Here is a 16,518-nt window from a genome sequence, read left to right on the forward strand (position 1 = left end):
TTTTTACCCTAATCTTCATATTAACATTGATATAACTATAAGTGTCGACTTTGACCTTTAGTCATTTTGATCATATTAGACTATGAGTTCACTTTTATATTATTTTTAAGATAATTTTTAATTTTCGAATTAAGTCATTTTTAGTTCCAAAAAATCATTGATTTTTTTTTTGGGCTAAGGCGAGATTAATATAAGTATATAAAGAATTAATACCTAACAAATCTACACCCCAACTTCTCATCATGAATATTGAGATCTTTCTTTTGCCTCCAATGTGATATTTTAGGGGAAAAAAAAAAAAAACTTATTAAGGATAGATAGCTATGTTTGTAACTAAAATATAATTTTCTTTAACTACGAAAAAAATATCAATACTAAATTATTGTTGATTTACTTGTTAACAAAGTTTTGAATATGATTTTTTTTGTTGAATACGGATATTAATGGGAGCGGTTTTCAATTTCCATCACCGAAGTAATGGGAGAGGTTTTTAATTTCCATCATCAAAGCAATGAGAGAATTTCAGAGATCAATATAGAATTATGAAGTATGAATTTATTTATGTTTAAAGAAATACTATCAACTTATTGACTATTTTATCATTTTGTATGAGCTTGAATCATCTTATATTTCTATAAATTTTATTTTTAATTTACTTATGATACGTTTATTTTTATATTTATTATTATTATTTTTTATGAATTTACATTTGATATTTTAGGTCTAAGGATAGGACCAATTAAGGCTAGGGCCAAGAAAGGGTCAATCAGAGCCAACCCATCCCGACCTGGCCCAATTAGGGCGGGAATGGGCTTGGCTTTAGCCCTATAGGGCTTAGGTCCAAGGACAATAATCCTTGGCCCTGAACTAGGGTCAGGGCGAGAATGAGTTTAGATTAGAACATATAGGGCTGGGCTTGGGAATGCAAAAGTCCAGCCCAGCCCGGCCCAGTCGCAGCCCTACCTCAGCTACAACCTCAGCGTCCACCTTTGGGTCCATTCCATGGTTTCTTAAAACTTTAATTTGAAATCCATCGAAATGGAAGATCCCCCCCCCCCCCCTTTCTCCCCGCCCTTCATTAACAACCAAAATTTCTTGGTGATTTGGAAACCAATTACCTCAATCCATGGAGCCAATTAGTGAGAAGCTTGCAGAAGGGCTGAAATTAGTTTAGAATTAATACAATGATTAATTAACATCTAGCCTCTGCCCATTGCTGAAGTCTATAATCTTTGCATAAAAACCAAGAGCCAACGCCAAAGCAATTGCCAATGCAGCAGTGGCCACTGAAGCAATCATGATCCTTCGTCTTTCCTCCTTAAGCCAGCTGAATCTTATTCCCATCCCAAGCCTGCAACTGGTTTGCTTTTGTGGAGCAGTTACTTGATCTTCCAAGGATACAATCATCTTCCCATCATTGCCAAGCTCAGAGGCTGCATTTATTCCATCTTTGCCATTCATTTCCTTCTTGTCATCTTCTTCAGATTTCTGCTGACTTGCTTGATTGCTCTTCTCTTGTATCTGTTCTGTGACACCACCATTTACCTTAGATTTCTTCTCAGCTAGAATTTTCTGTTTTGGTGCTGGCAGTGGTGGTTGTTGCTTCAGCGTGGCTTTATCTTGTGTAGCAAATTGAGTTATCGCCAATGGCAATTTAATGTAAAGAACACCATTTGCAAACCAGGCTTTAGTCTCATTCCGGTTACACTTTTTGGGGATCAGAAGATCTTTGCGGAAACGACTCCACCTGTTATCTCCAAGAAAACGTTCTCCACTGATCTTCAAGCAGCCATGACTTTCGATCTGAACCTTCAGTTGATCCCTTTTGAAACCTGAACCATGATGAGACACCATTCAGAACTACATGGGTTTTGATTTATCTGAACAAAAAAAGTAGTAGAGAGATCGATAGAAGAATACCAGGAAGATGGATCGCAAGAGAATTCTCCCCTTCTTCCTTCGACCAGTTGAAGGAAGGTTGGAAATCTTCATATGTGCGATTGAAGCATGCTTCAGGCATTTGAAGACTGTTGATTCTCTCTTACTTTTGCTGATAAAGTCGTGAGTGAGAAAAGAACGAAACTAAATAGGCTAGCTGGGCTAGGTAGGAGGTTTCTTCATGGAATTCTTTTATTAAGGTGAAATATTCCTTAATTGTTCTCTTTAAAATGTTTTCGGACTTCTCTTTTCGTAGAGAAGATGATGCCTTCCACCAGAGGATAACCTAGAAGCCCGTTTTAGGTGTAGAAACTTATTTGGTATATCCTCGACTAATTTATTTTTTATACCTTAATTTTGGAAAAATTTAATTGCTTGGAAGGAAGTATCAGCACTAAATTAAGGAATAGGTAATTCTTAAAAAAATATATAATACGTTAGTGTAAAATGTTTTTAAAAAAATGTCTTATAGCTAAATAATAAATCAATGTTATTTTTCCTTTTATTTTTTGGATCTTTAGGCTCTACAAAATGAGTGATCAATGAGTTGTAAAATTTTAAGTATGTGTAATATTCTAATTCAAGGACTAAAATAAAATTCAATAAATCTTAGATTAAAATATTATACATGACTGAATCCTATTGTTGTGGATAAAATATTACTGGACCGGGTTCATCTTCTGTTCAGTCTTTGACCCCGGTCGAAGACGGCTTGGACTCACGATCGGGTTCGGCCATCATGATTGGGTTCGGGCATCATGGTAGCGTAATGAGGAAGGAACCCAATGGTTCCAAGGATAAGCACGATCTTGAGAAATTCGGGATACGTGATTGAGTTATATATAGTTACAACCACCATGAGGAATAAGCAATTGTGTTAATCATGGAAACTGCTTCCATCTCGAGAAAAGGAGAAAAACCCTACAATCAGACGGCTACCAAGAAAGATCAGAACTCATCCAACGATCGAGAGTCAGAGGTAAAACTTATATAAACAAGTGGCCTACGCTCGTACTAGGTAACTCAATTGTTCTTCCTCCATTCTATTTTTCAATTAAGCTCTACAATTCGTCAGAGCTTTGTGGTGTTTTAACTACTGACTTAGCCTTCGGAGGTGGCTTCCCGACCCCAGGGTCGAGCCACGTCTAATTTTGTTTTGCAGGTCATCCCCTAGGGATCTCAAGGCTGAGCAGATTTTTAGATGCATCACCTATAACTTATTATATTAAGAAACAACCTCAATGGAAAAAATGGTTGAATTATTTCATATGAGAGAACCTCAAATATATAGGCAACATACATCCCATGCTGTTAGGTAACTATGAACAATAAAAGAAAGATATAAAACATGGAAATACAATACATGGAAATGTTTGTATGGAAATATAATACATGAAAATGTTTGTATGGAAATGATTTAATAGAGAAACCTAATCAAGCCAAAGCCAAATTAGGATATTGATGAAATGGAATGATGAGATGGTATAGAAAAAATTCAAATGTAAAGAATGATGAAAAAAAATAATTCAAATGAGGAGTGATGAATGGAAAGAATTCAAATGAGAAGATGAAATGATATAGAAAGAATTCAAATGAGATGATGAAATGATATGGAAAGAATTCAAATTAGAGACAATTAGGGAAAGGATGAAAAATTATCCTTATCACACCTAATATATTATAGGGTAATTTTCATCTGGACCCCCTAAGGTTTGGTCTATGTCATTTTTAGTCCAAAAAATCTGAGACTTTGCATTTGCCTCCCCTGTACTATAGAAAAAGTCAATTTAAGGACAAATTATCACTTTTATGACGAATTTGCCCTCATTCTTTTTTTTTTAATTTAAACTTTTTATTTTTACATTTTAAGAGGTTAAATTTTATTAATCTACAAAATCAGACCCTTCTTCATTACCGGATTCCCAAATCTGTTTTACTAGTTCTAAATCCTTATTTTTCAAATCCTAGTTGAAAATTAGAAAATGAAAAATTATTGGGTAAAACGAAATCTCCAACTAGGGTTCACATATCAGGAAAGACCTCTTCCAGCTTCTTTTGTGGCATTCTCTTCCGCTACTGTAATCTTGAATATCCGACGGAAATAGAAGCAAACTCTGTAAGTCTACTTTTCCGGCATTTTACTAGACTAGATACCAGAGAGAGATTAATCGTTTGATCGATCGGAAATAAAGTTTCACCTTCTCTCCTACAACAAGATCGAAAAAACCTTGTTTAGAATCTGAGAATGTGGTTTCAAAGAACTAGGCTAGGGCAAGGTGGGAAAAGAAAGCTTCTCTGTTTGGAGTGATGGCGTGAAATAAGGTAGAGCATCTGTTCTTCGTCTTCTTGCCAATGGTGACTGTTGTGGGGAAAAGGTCCCGATGGACCCCACTCGGGAGAGAGGCCCCCCCCCCTCGGGAGAGATGCACCTCCCTCGGGCTGGTGCTTCTCTTCCCTCTTGAAGGGTCCCGAGTGCCTCACTCGGGACATAAGCCTCCCTCTTTTGTAATCTGGTTTATTCCTTGAAGAAGGTCCCGAGGGCCTCATTCGGGAGAGACACCTCCCATGTGGGATGGCTCACCTCTTCCCTAAAGAAGGTCCCGAGGGCCTCATTCGGGAGAGACACCTCCATTTTGGCAGGTTCATTTCTTCGTTGGAGAAGTGCCACACTTGGGAAAAATATCCAACTCTAGCATTTCTCAGAAGACTCTCTTGACTAAGTCAAGAAGAGTTAGTTACGCATAAACACTCAGCATATCTATTCCGAGAATTGGGAAGGTGAGTCATCATAACGGCGATATCAGGTGTGACAAAGAAGGAGCCGTTATTCCACTACTCCACTCACTCCTCAACTATCGATCCGGAATCTAAGGAATCGCCGCCTCCAGGTAACTTCTATATAAACCTACCTCCAACATGGAGAAAGGTAACGAGAACTTTCATCTGAGTACTTACTCATTACGTTCTTGAGAACTCTCTCTCAAGAATCATTATTGTTATCTAGGCTGATTTGAGCGTCGGAGGCGGTCCCCCGGCCAAAACTAGGCCGGACCGTTCTTGCTTTCTTTATGTGTGCAGGCATCTCAGTTATTCCAACTTGGTTGGAGAGCTCTTAAGGTGGTCATCTCAATATCCGGCTCTCGAAGAAGTTCTATACGCAACAATTTGGCGCCGTCTGTGGGAAACGTCACAAAAAGTCATGACGAGACGTACCACACCTCAGGTGACAAGTTCTCAAATTCTCACTCGAGCGAGAGAAAGGGAGACAGAAAACGGACGTGTTGAAGAACAAACTCTCCCTTCTCTAGATCGACAAATTCCTATTCCAGAGGAAGATCAAGAAGGAGTTCCGGAGAATCCCCCGTTAACTATTCCAACTCCATTTGGAGAAGGCGGTTCGAGTCAACCTCCTATTCCAACCGACAGTGGCCGATTTGCGAATATGCAAAGAGAAGTCCAACAACAAATGTTGGAACTCCAAGGAGTTGTTCGAGGCTTAGTCCATCAGATCGGGGTACCATCCGGACCCCCAGAAATTCCCAAGAGGGACGAAGGCGTGAAGCCGTCCGTCGGACTCCGGGATAGGCAACGCCCGATGAATGAAGAAAGGAGAAATCCCAGAATACCAAGGAGACCAGCCGAACGGGTTGGAGAAAGATCTCAAGGAGTGCATATTGAAGAGCCACGTCCCCGAGAGGATCGGTCAAGGGGAAGTGTGTTCCACCGTTTGGCTGGGCTTAGGCAAACTCAAGATTTACCTAGAAAAGGGCGCGAGAAATGAAGGAGTTCGGGAGCAAGAAGGAGAAAGTCACGGAAGAGGCCATTCTAGATCTAATAACCCGAGAGGGTCGGTTAGTCAATATGGATCTTCTCATGGACCAACTTCCCAATATTCTGATCTCGGAAGTGTTCGGTCTCCGCAAGTGCGTCAAGAGGCGCATGGTCTCGGGAGAAGATTAGATGCCATGGAGAGACGGCTTGATGATCGGGACCTCGATGACGACTATGATGTGGTTGATAGAGAACCCTTCTCAGAAGAAGTCATGTGAGCACCTCTTCCACCGAACTTTATCATGCCGACATTCACTCCCTTTGAAGGTAAGTCCAATCCTCGAGAACATATTAGTTATTTTAAATCGGTCATGGCTGTTATTGGCCGAGAAGATGAGCTATTATGCCGAACTTTCCCGGCATCTCTCAAAGGCCCGGCGATAAAATGGTTTTCTAGCCTACCGCCAAGATCCATCCAAAACTTTCGAGAACTCGGGAGAAAATTTATTGCCCGATTCCGAAGTTGCATCGGGAGTAAGAAGACAGCAGATAGCCTTTTTGCCATCAGGCAAAAACCAAATGAGTCCGTTCGAGACTTTCTTCTCAGATTCGATAAAGTGGCTATTGAAGTCGAAGAATTGGATGATACAGTAGCGTACAATGCACTATGGAGTGGAATAACCCAAAGACGTTTGCTCGAGGTATTACTCCAAGACAAGCCGAGGACTTATGGAGCACTTCTCAAGAAATGCCAAAAACAAGCAACGGTTGCAGAAGTTATCGAAGCCCGGGAAGAGTCTACGAGAGGCGTGAAGGAAAAGAAGAATTATGGAGAAAGAGGTCAGAATTCAAATGCTCGGGCAAGAGATGACAAAAAGGGAGTTTGGAAAGAAAGACTCGCCAATGGAGACTTTACACCTCTTAATACTAAGAGGTCAGAAATTCTATTACAGATCAGAAACAACGACAACTTGAAGTGGCCGGGCAAGATAAGAGCCCGACCCGAAGATAGGAATATGACAAAATATTGTCGTTTCCACAAAGACTACGGTCACCATACGGATGAGTGCAGAAATCTAAAGATCGAGATCGAGAAGCTCATCCGAGCGGGGCAACTTGAAAAATATCTTCGAGAAGAAGCGACAAGATCGAGAGAAGTCCCCACCTAGATCAACTAAAAGACTCGGATCCAAAAGTCCCGAGAGGGCGGATAAGAATCCCGAGAAGAAACCCGACACTCGGGAGTTTTCCCCCATTTACATCGTTTTGGGAAATCCGACGGAAGAATCCATTAAGAAGGCGAAGCAAAAGGCACGGTTCGTTGGATCGATGCAACTGCCAAGAAAACGAAGAAATGACCTATGCCCAGATCCAATAACCTTCACCGACGAAGATCTCAAGGGCGTCACTTCTCCTCACGACGATGCTATAGTTATCAAAGTGAAATTGGCAAACCGAGAAGTTCACCGAGTTCTTGTGGACACGGGATCTTCCGCCGACTTACTATCTTATGAAGCATTTAAGAAATTGAAGTTCGAGGACGAGATGATGACTCCATGCGGGACTCACTTATATGGGTTCGCCGGGTCGTCCGCCATATCCGAAGGGACTATCCAATTGGATCTAAGGATCGGGACCTCCCCTCGGGATGCAGTCGTCCAAGCAACATTCATGGTGGTTCGGGACCTTTCAGCTTACAATGTTCTACTCGGGAGGCCAACTCTTAACGCCTTAGGGGCGGTGGTTTCTCCAACACATATGAAGTTGAAGTTTCCAACCACAGCGGGAGTCGGGGAGTGCTCTTCTGATCAGCGACTCTCCAGACAATGTTATGTGAATTATCTTAAGAAAGTCAAAAAAGCCAAGAGATCGGGCAATACAATGAGTATTGAAATTCGGGATGACCGGGATGAAGAAGCTATGCAGAGAGCCGAACCAGTTGAAAAGCTTGAGCGAATTCAACTTCATCTGGATCATCCCGAGAGAGGAACTATGATCGGGTCCGAACAGCCTACGGAATTCAAGGAAGAGCTCACCGAGTTTCTCCAAAACAACCTAGATGTATTCGCATGGTCGGCCGAAGACATGCCCGGAATAGATCGAAGAATTGCGAACATAGCTTATGGATAAGGGACGATGCAATTCCAATGATCCAAAAAAGAAGGAATTTTTCGCTCGAGAAACATGCGCCATCGGGACCAAAGTGGAGAAACTAGAGCAATCGGGTTTTATAAAACCCATAGAATGCCCAACTTGGTTGGCGAATGTAGTCATGGTGAAGAAAGCCAACGGCAAATGGAGAATGTGTACAGATTACACGGACTTGAATAAAGCATGCCCAAAGGATTGCTATCCACTTCCTCAGATCGACCTTTTGATCGACGCTACAGCGGGACATGAAGTATTGAGCTTCATGGACGCTTATTCGGGATATAATCAAATTATGATGAATCCCAAGGACGAGAAGGATACGGCCTTCATGACGGATCGAGAAAGTTACTTTTATAAAGTAATGCCATTCGGGTTGAAGAACGCCGGGGCCACTTATCAGAGAATGGTAAACAAAGTCTTCAAAGACCAAATAGGAAGAAATATGGAAGTATATGTGGATGATATGCTCATAAAGAGTATCGTCCGAAGAAGTCATCTGAAAGATCTTGAAGAAGTTTTTGATACTTTGAGAACATACCAGATGAGGCTAAATCCGGAGAAATGTGCTTTCGGAGTTTCTTCCGGAAAATTCCTTGGGTTTATGGTATCCCGAAGAGGAATTGAGGCAAACCCGGAGAAAATCAAAGCCTTGCTCGAGATGGAGTCGCCAAGGACGGTTAGAGACATCGAATGTCTAACCGGAAGAGTAGCAGCCTTAAACAGATTTATCTCACGATCGGGTGAGAAGTGTTTGCCTTTCTTCAAAGCTCTTAAAGAGCTCGGGAAGGCAAAGGATACCTTATGGACCGATGAATGTCAGCAAGCGTTCGAGAAATTGAAGGAGAAGCTCGGGACTCCACCTCTCTTAGCCCGACCTTCAACGGGAGAACAATTATTCACATACTTAGCCATTTCTCCAGCGGCGGTAAACGCGGTCTTAGTAAAAGAAGAAGATACTACAGAAACCAGACTTAGCCGGAAGAATGGTCACATGGGCTATTGAGTTGAGCGAGTATCAAATTGAGTATAGAACTCGTCCAGCCATAAAGGGACAAGTTCTCGGCCGACTTCATTCTTGAGAATAGCATGCCTAGTTCGGGAGTACAAAATTCACCCGGTCCAGAGTTATGGACTTTACATGTTGACGGCTCAAGCAACTCTTCGGGGAGTGGAGCAGGACTAATGCTTATCAGCCCGGATGGATTCACTATTCATTATGCTTTAAGATTCAACTTTAAAGCCTCTAATAATGAGGCCGAGTATGAAGCCCTACTAGCAGGACTAAGACTTGCCCGAGCCCTAAGAGTCAGAGAATTGGAAGTCCGGCGTACTCGCAGCTTGATCGTGAATCAAGTTCATGGCGTGTACGAGGCAAAGGAAACAAGAATGGCAAATTACTTAGCCAAAATTGACGATTGTCGCCATTATTTCGATCATCTTGAGATAAAGCAAATTCCGAGAAAGGAAAATGAAGTAGCAGACGAGTTATCCAAGTTGGCTTTATCCAAATATTCGACCTTAGGCTCAGCCGTTTATATTGAACAGTTAGAAATTCCTAGCATTCGGGAGGCCGAGGCAATGGATATTGAAGAAGAGCCTAGTTGGATGAACCCAATTATAGCATACTTGAAGAATGATATCCTTCCGGAAGACGTCAAGGAGGCTAAGGCAGTTAGAAATCAAGCAGCAAAGTTCACCATTATTAAAGAACAACTTTATAAAAGATCGGTCACACAGCCTCTTCTAAAGTGTGTTGGCCCTTCTCAAGCTCAATATGCCTTAGCCGAAGTACACGAAGGAATATGCGGAGCGCATATGGGAGGCCGAGCTTTGGCCCATAAAATAATACGCCAAGGCCTTTATTGGCCGACTATTCAGAAAGATGCCGTAGAATATGTCAGAAAATGCAAGCAGTGTCAACTTCATGCATCTGTTCCGAAGACTCCGGCTGTCCCTCTTACATCTGTCTCTAGTCCGATTCCCTTCGCCATGTGGGGAATGGATCTGGTGGGAAAGCTCCCTAAGGCAGCCAACAATAGAGAATATTTGATCGTGGCAATCGACTATTTCACTAAGTGGGTGGAAGCCGAACCTCTCTCATCCATTACTGAGAAACAAATGGAGAAGTTCTTTCAAGAAAGAATCATTTACAGATTTGGAATCCCAAAGATCCTTGTGACTGACAATGGAAGGCAATTTATCGGAGCCGACTTCAAGAATTTTTGTGAGAGATATCACATTGAGCATAGAACATCATCCGTGGCGTATCCGCAGAGCAATGGGCAAGTTGAAATAACCAATCGGACGCTGTTGGATGGAATAAAAAAGCGCTTGGAGACGAGTCGAACCAAATGGGTGGAAGAATTACCAAGCGTCCTTTGGTCATATCGCACCACGGCTAGAACTCCTACGGGAGAAACACCTTTTCGGCTAGCCTACGGCACAAAAGCACTTGTCCCTGTGGAGGTATTGGCAGAATCAAAGAGATATACTGACTTCAATGAAGAAGCAAATGAAGAAGGCTTGAAGAGTAATCTTGATCTAATAGACGAAGTACGGAGCATGTCAGAATACCGGAATCAAAGATATCAAAACCGAGTAGCTGGATACTTCAATACTCGGGTAAAAAATAGAAGACATCGTACGGGTGACTTAGTGCTCCGCAAAGTTGCGGCTTCAGACCCAAGAAACCAAGGCAAGCTCTCACCCACATGGGAAGGGCCTTATCTCGTCGAACAAGAGACGAAACCAGGAACCTACAAGCTAAAAAGCTTGGCCACGGGCGAGACAATTGATCGAACTTGGAATTCCATGAACCTTCGGAAATTCTATCAATAGAATTAATCCAAATATGTAACATTTGCAGGTAAAGTCGAAAGACCATTTGATTTTCAATAAATCCACATCTTCATTGTCGACATCTATCTCTTCGAATTATTCGATGGCGTTACACTCGGGACCTCGCTCGGGTAGCCACACGGGAGTTTTTCCCCACCTCTCATGAAAGTCCAAGTGAGACTCTCATGAGATGGAATTATTCAATGGCGTTACACTCGGGACCTCGCTCGGGTAGCCACACGGGAGTTTTCCCCACCTCTCATGAAAGTCCAAGTGAGACTCTCATAAGATGGAATTATTCAATGGCGCTACACTCGGGACCTCACTCGGGTAGCCACACGAGAGTTTTCCCCACCTCTCATGAAAGTCCAAGTGAGACTCTCATGAGATGGAATTATTCAATGGCGTTACACTCGGGACCTCGCTCGGGTAGCCACTCGGGAGTTTTCCCCACCTCTCATGAAATTCCAAGTGAGACTCTCATGAGATGGAATTATTCAATGGCGTTATACTCGGGACCTCACTTGGGTAGCCACACGGGAGTTTTCCCCACCTCTCATGAAAGTCCAAGTGAGACTCTCATGAGATGGAATTATTCAATGGCGTTACACTCGGGACCTCGCTCGGGTAGCCACTCGGGAGTTTTCCCCACCTCTCATGAAATTCCAAGTGAGACTCTCATGAGATGGAATTATTCAATAGCGTTACACTCGGGACCTCGCTCGGGTAGCCACTCGGGGTTTTCCCCACCTCTCATGAAATTCCAAGTGAGACTCTCATGAGATGGAATTATTCAATGGCGTTACACTCGGGACCTCGCTCGGGTAGCCACTCGGAGTTTTCCCCACCTCTCATGAAATTCCAAGTGAGACTCTCATGAGATGGAATTATTCAATAGCGTTACGGGCGTACACTCGGGACCTCGCGGTCGGGTAGCCACTCGGGAGTTTTCCCCACCTCTCATGAAATTCCAAGTGAGACTCTCATGAGATGGAATTATTCAATAGCGTTACACTCGGGACCTCGCTCGGGTAGCCACTCGGGAGTTTTCCCCACCTCTCAGGAAATTCCAAGTGAGACTCTCATGAGATGGAATTTTATCCATGAGATACATTTCTCCCCAAGTCCTTCATTCGGGACCATATTCGGGACCATTTGTAATAAAGGCTTGGGAGAAATCAAAATATCATCAACCCTAAGGCATTACGCTAAGGGAGAAGACACACGAGACCAGTCAACAGAGAAGCTTAATGCCTCAGTTTGAATAAAACAACAAGTTGCGCAACTATTCAAAACATTTGGCCACAAGGACCAATATTACAGAGAAAGCGCAAAGTTGCGCAAAATTCAAACATTGTTTATAAAAAATTCCAAACGTTTCTCAGAAAACGGAAGGAAGAAAAGGCTGAAGTCTTTCACTTCTCAGGAGAATTCTCAAGCTCGGGAGGATTGTCTTCACCAAGCCCGTCGCCACCGAGAGCTTCCTTCTCAAGACTCTCTCCAGAGCCCCCCGCTTGATCTTCATCAACATATAGAAAAGGGTCGGGAGGGCTGAAGGGTTCTTGGTAGTTAACCCCTTCGGGTACGGCTCTTTGAAGAGTCTCATAAACTCTACCGTCTAGCATTCCGCCTAATTCCTTCGGGTTAGGAATATCGACCCGTCGGAGAACAGCAGTGAAAGCATCATTAAGCCCGAGGCGGTAGGTAGAAGCAGAGAGAGCCACCTGGAGATTCTTGAACTGAGAAGTGCCGAGGTAAGAAGTGATGATCTCTTTCTGGACCACCTCGGGCACTTCATCGGCACTGACGGGAAGTTTACCGGCTCGGACTTCTTCTCGAAGTTGCCCGGCAATGGACTCCATCTCAGTTTTCTCACGCCGTAACTTCTCCATTTCTTGAAGGGCCTCTTCCAAATTTTCCTTGGCCTCGGAGAGTTCCCCCTGGAGAGCCGCCTTGCTTTGAGATATCTCCTTCAGCTTCAAGCCCCTTTCTTCGTCACGTTTCTTCAATGACCTGACAGTCTTAATAGACTCAGAAAGGTCTGCGGCGGTGCGTTCCTGATCTTCCTTCAGCTCTCGAAGCTGATCTCTCAAGTGCTCGGAACGAATTAGGCACTCGCCCATGTAATGCGCCCCTCCAGAGAAGAACCTAGAGAAAATACAGAATACCACGTTAAAGAAATCACTTGGAGAACTATGAGGGACTAAAGATGGAGAATTACCTGTAGGCGTTGGCATAGAATTTGTCGTCCGAAAGATCCTTCAGATACTTTCGGTCCGAAGGGATCATCCCCTCAAGAAGCCAAGATCTGGCAGTGTTGGAGTCCCCCAAAGACGGTGTCCGAAGAAGTCGGATCCCAGCCGGGGAACGAAGACAGGGGACTTTGGGGAGTCCTCCTCAACAGCCTTCTCGCTCTCCCGAGCCCTCTTCAAGGGCCTTCCCGAGCGGCTTGAGGGAGAGGCCTGGGGAATACCTATCTCAAGAGGCCCCCCTCCCAAGGAGATGCTCTTCCTTGCGGTCTTCTTGCCCGAAGGCTTGGACGACCCCGGAGCGCCGAGAGCTTGGACAACGGGACCCGTGTCCGTGGCACCACCTTTCTTCGCTGGCTTTCGGGCGAAAGCCTCTTTGACATTCCCAGTTGTCAATGCACGAAGAGCATCGATATCCAATTTGCTAGACACTGCGACAACAAACGAAGAAAGTCAGAAAGTGCGAAGATAAGAAAAATATACAAAATTGAAGAATGTCAATGAAGAAGGGGCTCACCCGGAGAAAAGCCCCACAACTGAAGAGCAGCCTGATACTCAGGTAAATATCCGTGAACTGCGGCTGAATCTCCGCCGACTTGGATGATCTTTTCTAAAGCCGCTTCTTCGGCGGCGGATAACTCAATGAGATTATTGAGTCCTTTAAGATCAGATTTGGATTTCTTCACAAAAGAAGTTGGGAATGGCGGCGAAACTGGGGGCTGACAAAAGAAAAAGGGATGTCTCCACCCTTTGGTGGAGGTAGGCATAGACTTCGGCAAAATGATGTTGCCTGACCATTCCACAGCGTCGGTTGCCCGACGAAGAAGAGAGAGCCAACCCCCTTTTGATTGACTCTTAACTTCGAAGAAACGCAGAAGAAGGGGGAATGTTGGTTCGACTCCAACATTGTGACAAAAACCAACGAAGCAAGAAACACTTCTCCAACTATTTGGAATAAGGTTGGAGGGAGAAATTCCATAATGGACGAGAAGGTCTTCAAAGATTTTTTGAAAGGGAAAGCGAAGACCTCCTAAGAAAGCATCGTAATAAATGGAGAAGGCCCCGTTCGGGGGCTCTCCAACCCGACTAGAAGGAGACGGGAGCTGGAAGAGATAGTCTTTTGGAATTTCACAGAAATCCCTTAGACGCTGGAGATGTTTGGAGTCGAGATCTCCGGGATAGAACTCGGGACCCGAAGACTTGAGGTTATAATCAATGTGAGAGGGCGTCTTGGGTTTGTTCCTTTCTTCGAGAATTGCTTCTTCGGAAAGCGATTCGGAGAAAATAAAAGGTGCCAGCGATTGTGGCAATCCTGGGACGAGAAAGGGGTGGGCGAGGCGAATAATGTCTCTGACTCACTCGGAATTTACTAGGAGATTGATTAATACTATCAACTTCCCGCTCATCCGAAGAATCCATAGAAAGACCAAGATTGACTAAGTCCGTTCCTAAGTCGGAGCAAAGAGGTTCTTGGTCAAGAGGGTCGTCCCTAGCTAAGTCGCTGCTCTCACAATACGAGAGTCAGAAGAGCCAGAGAAAGCATCTTCACTGGAATAATGCATGGATTGGGTTCGGGAAGACAGTTCGGGACTGGAGATCGTAGCGGTCGGGACCTCCAGTCGGGAGGAAGCTCGGGCTATTTCCTTGCCTTTTCTTAAGTTATCCATAATACGGAAATGACAAAGGAAAGAAATGAAGAAAAGTTAGAGAAACTTACTGGTTTGAAGATTGGAATAGCGAGTTGGAGAAAGCAAGCAACGCAGTCCGGGGACTTCAGAGGGAGTTCGCAAGCAAAAAATTGAAAATGAGGGTTGAACCTCTATTTATAGTGAGGAGTAGGAAGATGAAGAGACACATCCAACGGCTGTGAATCAAGCAAAGCGACGGTTGAGATCTGGCACATGAAAGGTCGCGATCCAACGACCAGCAATGAACAGACACAACGGTCAAGATTAAGGGACTCAAGATCTCAATCAAATGGCCCTTGATCGAATAGATCAACGGCCGAGATAACACGACCATTCGCATATCAGGAGCAGCAATAAATGTGAATTAGTACGACGGTTGGGAATTGCGAAGGCCTTGGAGAAATAATGGCTCTCATTCAAGACGACGTCTTAAAGTTTCTCCAAGAAGAAAGAAAATTTTCTAAGAAGCCTGGGAGTAACATTCCATACGTTCGAGAAGTCAATCGCACGGAATGGGGGGCTCTGTTGTGGGGAAAAGGTCCCGATGGACCCCACTCGGGAGAGAGGCCCCCCCCTCGGGAGAGATGCACCTCCCTCGGGCTGGTGCTTCTCTTCCCTCTTGAAGGGTCCCGAGTGCCTCACTCGGGACATAAGCCTCCCTCTTTTGTAATCTGGTTTATTCCTTGAAGAAGGTCCCGAGGGCCTCATTCGGGAGAGACACCTCCCATGTGGGATGGCTCACCTCTTCCCTAAAGAAGGTCCCGAGGGCCTCATTCGGGAGAGACACCTCCATTTTGGCAGGTTCATTTCTTCGTTGGAGAAGTGCCACACTTGGGAAAAATATCCAACTCTAGCATTTCTCAGAAGACTCTCTTGACTAAGTCAAGAAGAGTTAGTTACGCATAAACACTCAGCATATCTATTCCGAGAATTGGGGAGGTGAGTCATCATAACGGCGATATCAGGTGCGACAAAGAAGGAGCCGTTATTCCACTACTCCACTCACTCCTCAACTATCGATCCGGAATCTAAGGAATCGCCGCCTCCAGGTAACTTCTATATAAACCTACCTCCAACATGGAGAAAGGTAACGAGAACTTTCATCTGAGTACTTTCTCATTACGTTCTTGAGAACTCTCTCTCAAGAATCATTATTGTTATCTAGGCTGATTTGAGCGTCGGAGGCGGTCCCCCGGCCAAAACTAGGCCGGACCGTTCTTGCTTTCTTTATGTGTGCAGGCATCTCAGTTATTCCAACTTGGTTGGAGAGCTCTTAAGGTGGTCATCTCAATATCCGGCTCTCGAAGAAGTTCTATACGCAACAGTGACTAATAAGCTTCGTAACGAAGCGTAATGGCGGCATCAACCACGCTTTGACATCTTAATTACTTGAAAATGTGAGCCAACCAAGGCAGGATTCTCTTTCTGGCAAACAAGTCATTGAGGCCTTGCAAGACCCGCCTCTCTTTCTGGCAAAGATTCTCGAAGAGGCGAAGTAAAAAGTAGGTATCAGTAGTAAAATTTTGTTTCTGGATTTGCTGGGGGATGGATTTTACCATTATTATTCTTACTAAAACGTAAAAGGAAGCCTTGGCGGCTTTCACTGATTCTTTATAACTGAACTTGTGTAGCGGTGGGGTTCGAGAGTCAAGAAGACTTCTGATCACCATTGTCTCCCAGTCTTCCACGGCCACCAATTGTTCTTCTATAAATTAAAAATTTTCGTTCGCTGCCCATTTATTTTTCTGACCTTCTCTTCTTCGTGGTTCCATTAATCTGGAAGAGGATCAAGTGGGTAATTCTTTCTGGTTCGATTTGATCTGCAGGAGAGCTCTTCAGGTAACTCTTAAATTGTAAATGAAGGTCTTGCGTCTCCAATGAAA

At 43.9% G+C, this 16,518-nt stretch overlaps 1 protein-coding gene across 1 annotated transcript; it reads right to left on the bottom strand.

Annotated features, from left to right (window-relative positions):
- Positions 1–1,142: 1,142 nt before the first annotated feature.
- LOC149024436 (uncharacterized) lies at positions 1,143–2,024 on the bottom strand. The gene is made up of 2 exons (XM_089142945.1): positions 1,921–2,024; positions 1,143–1,832 (listed from the first exon to the last, which is right to left on the bottom strand). The coding sequence occupies exons 1-2, from the start codon at positions 2,018–2,020 to the stop codon at positions 1,189–1,191; spliced, it is 744 nt and encodes a 247-aa protein (XP_088999071.1). The 5' UTR covers positions 2,021–2,024; the 3' UTR covers positions 1,143–1,188.
- Between the last annotated feature and the right edge of the window lie 14,494 nt (positions 2,025–16,518).

Source organism: Hakea prostrata, chromosome 2 (assembly GCF_041222555.1).
Source record: "Hakea prostrata isolate BN-2017 chromosome 2, UWA_Hpros_2, whole genome shotgun sequence".
In the NCBI taxonomy this organism is placed as follows: domain Eukaryota; kingdom Viridiplantae; phylum Streptophyta; class Magnoliopsida; order Proteales; family Proteaceae; genus Hakea; species Hakea prostrata.

Excerpts from the sequence above, each read along its gene's own strand:
- LOC149024436 (XM_089142945.1), bottom strand. The coding sequence starts at position 2,020 with ATGCCTGAAGCATGCTTCAATCGCACATATGAAGATTTCCAACCTTCC. Across the intron at positions 1,833-1,920 it reads TCTTGCGATCCATCTTCCTG|GTTTCAAAAGGGATCAACTG; the intron begins GTATTCTTCTAT and ends ATCATGGTTCAG.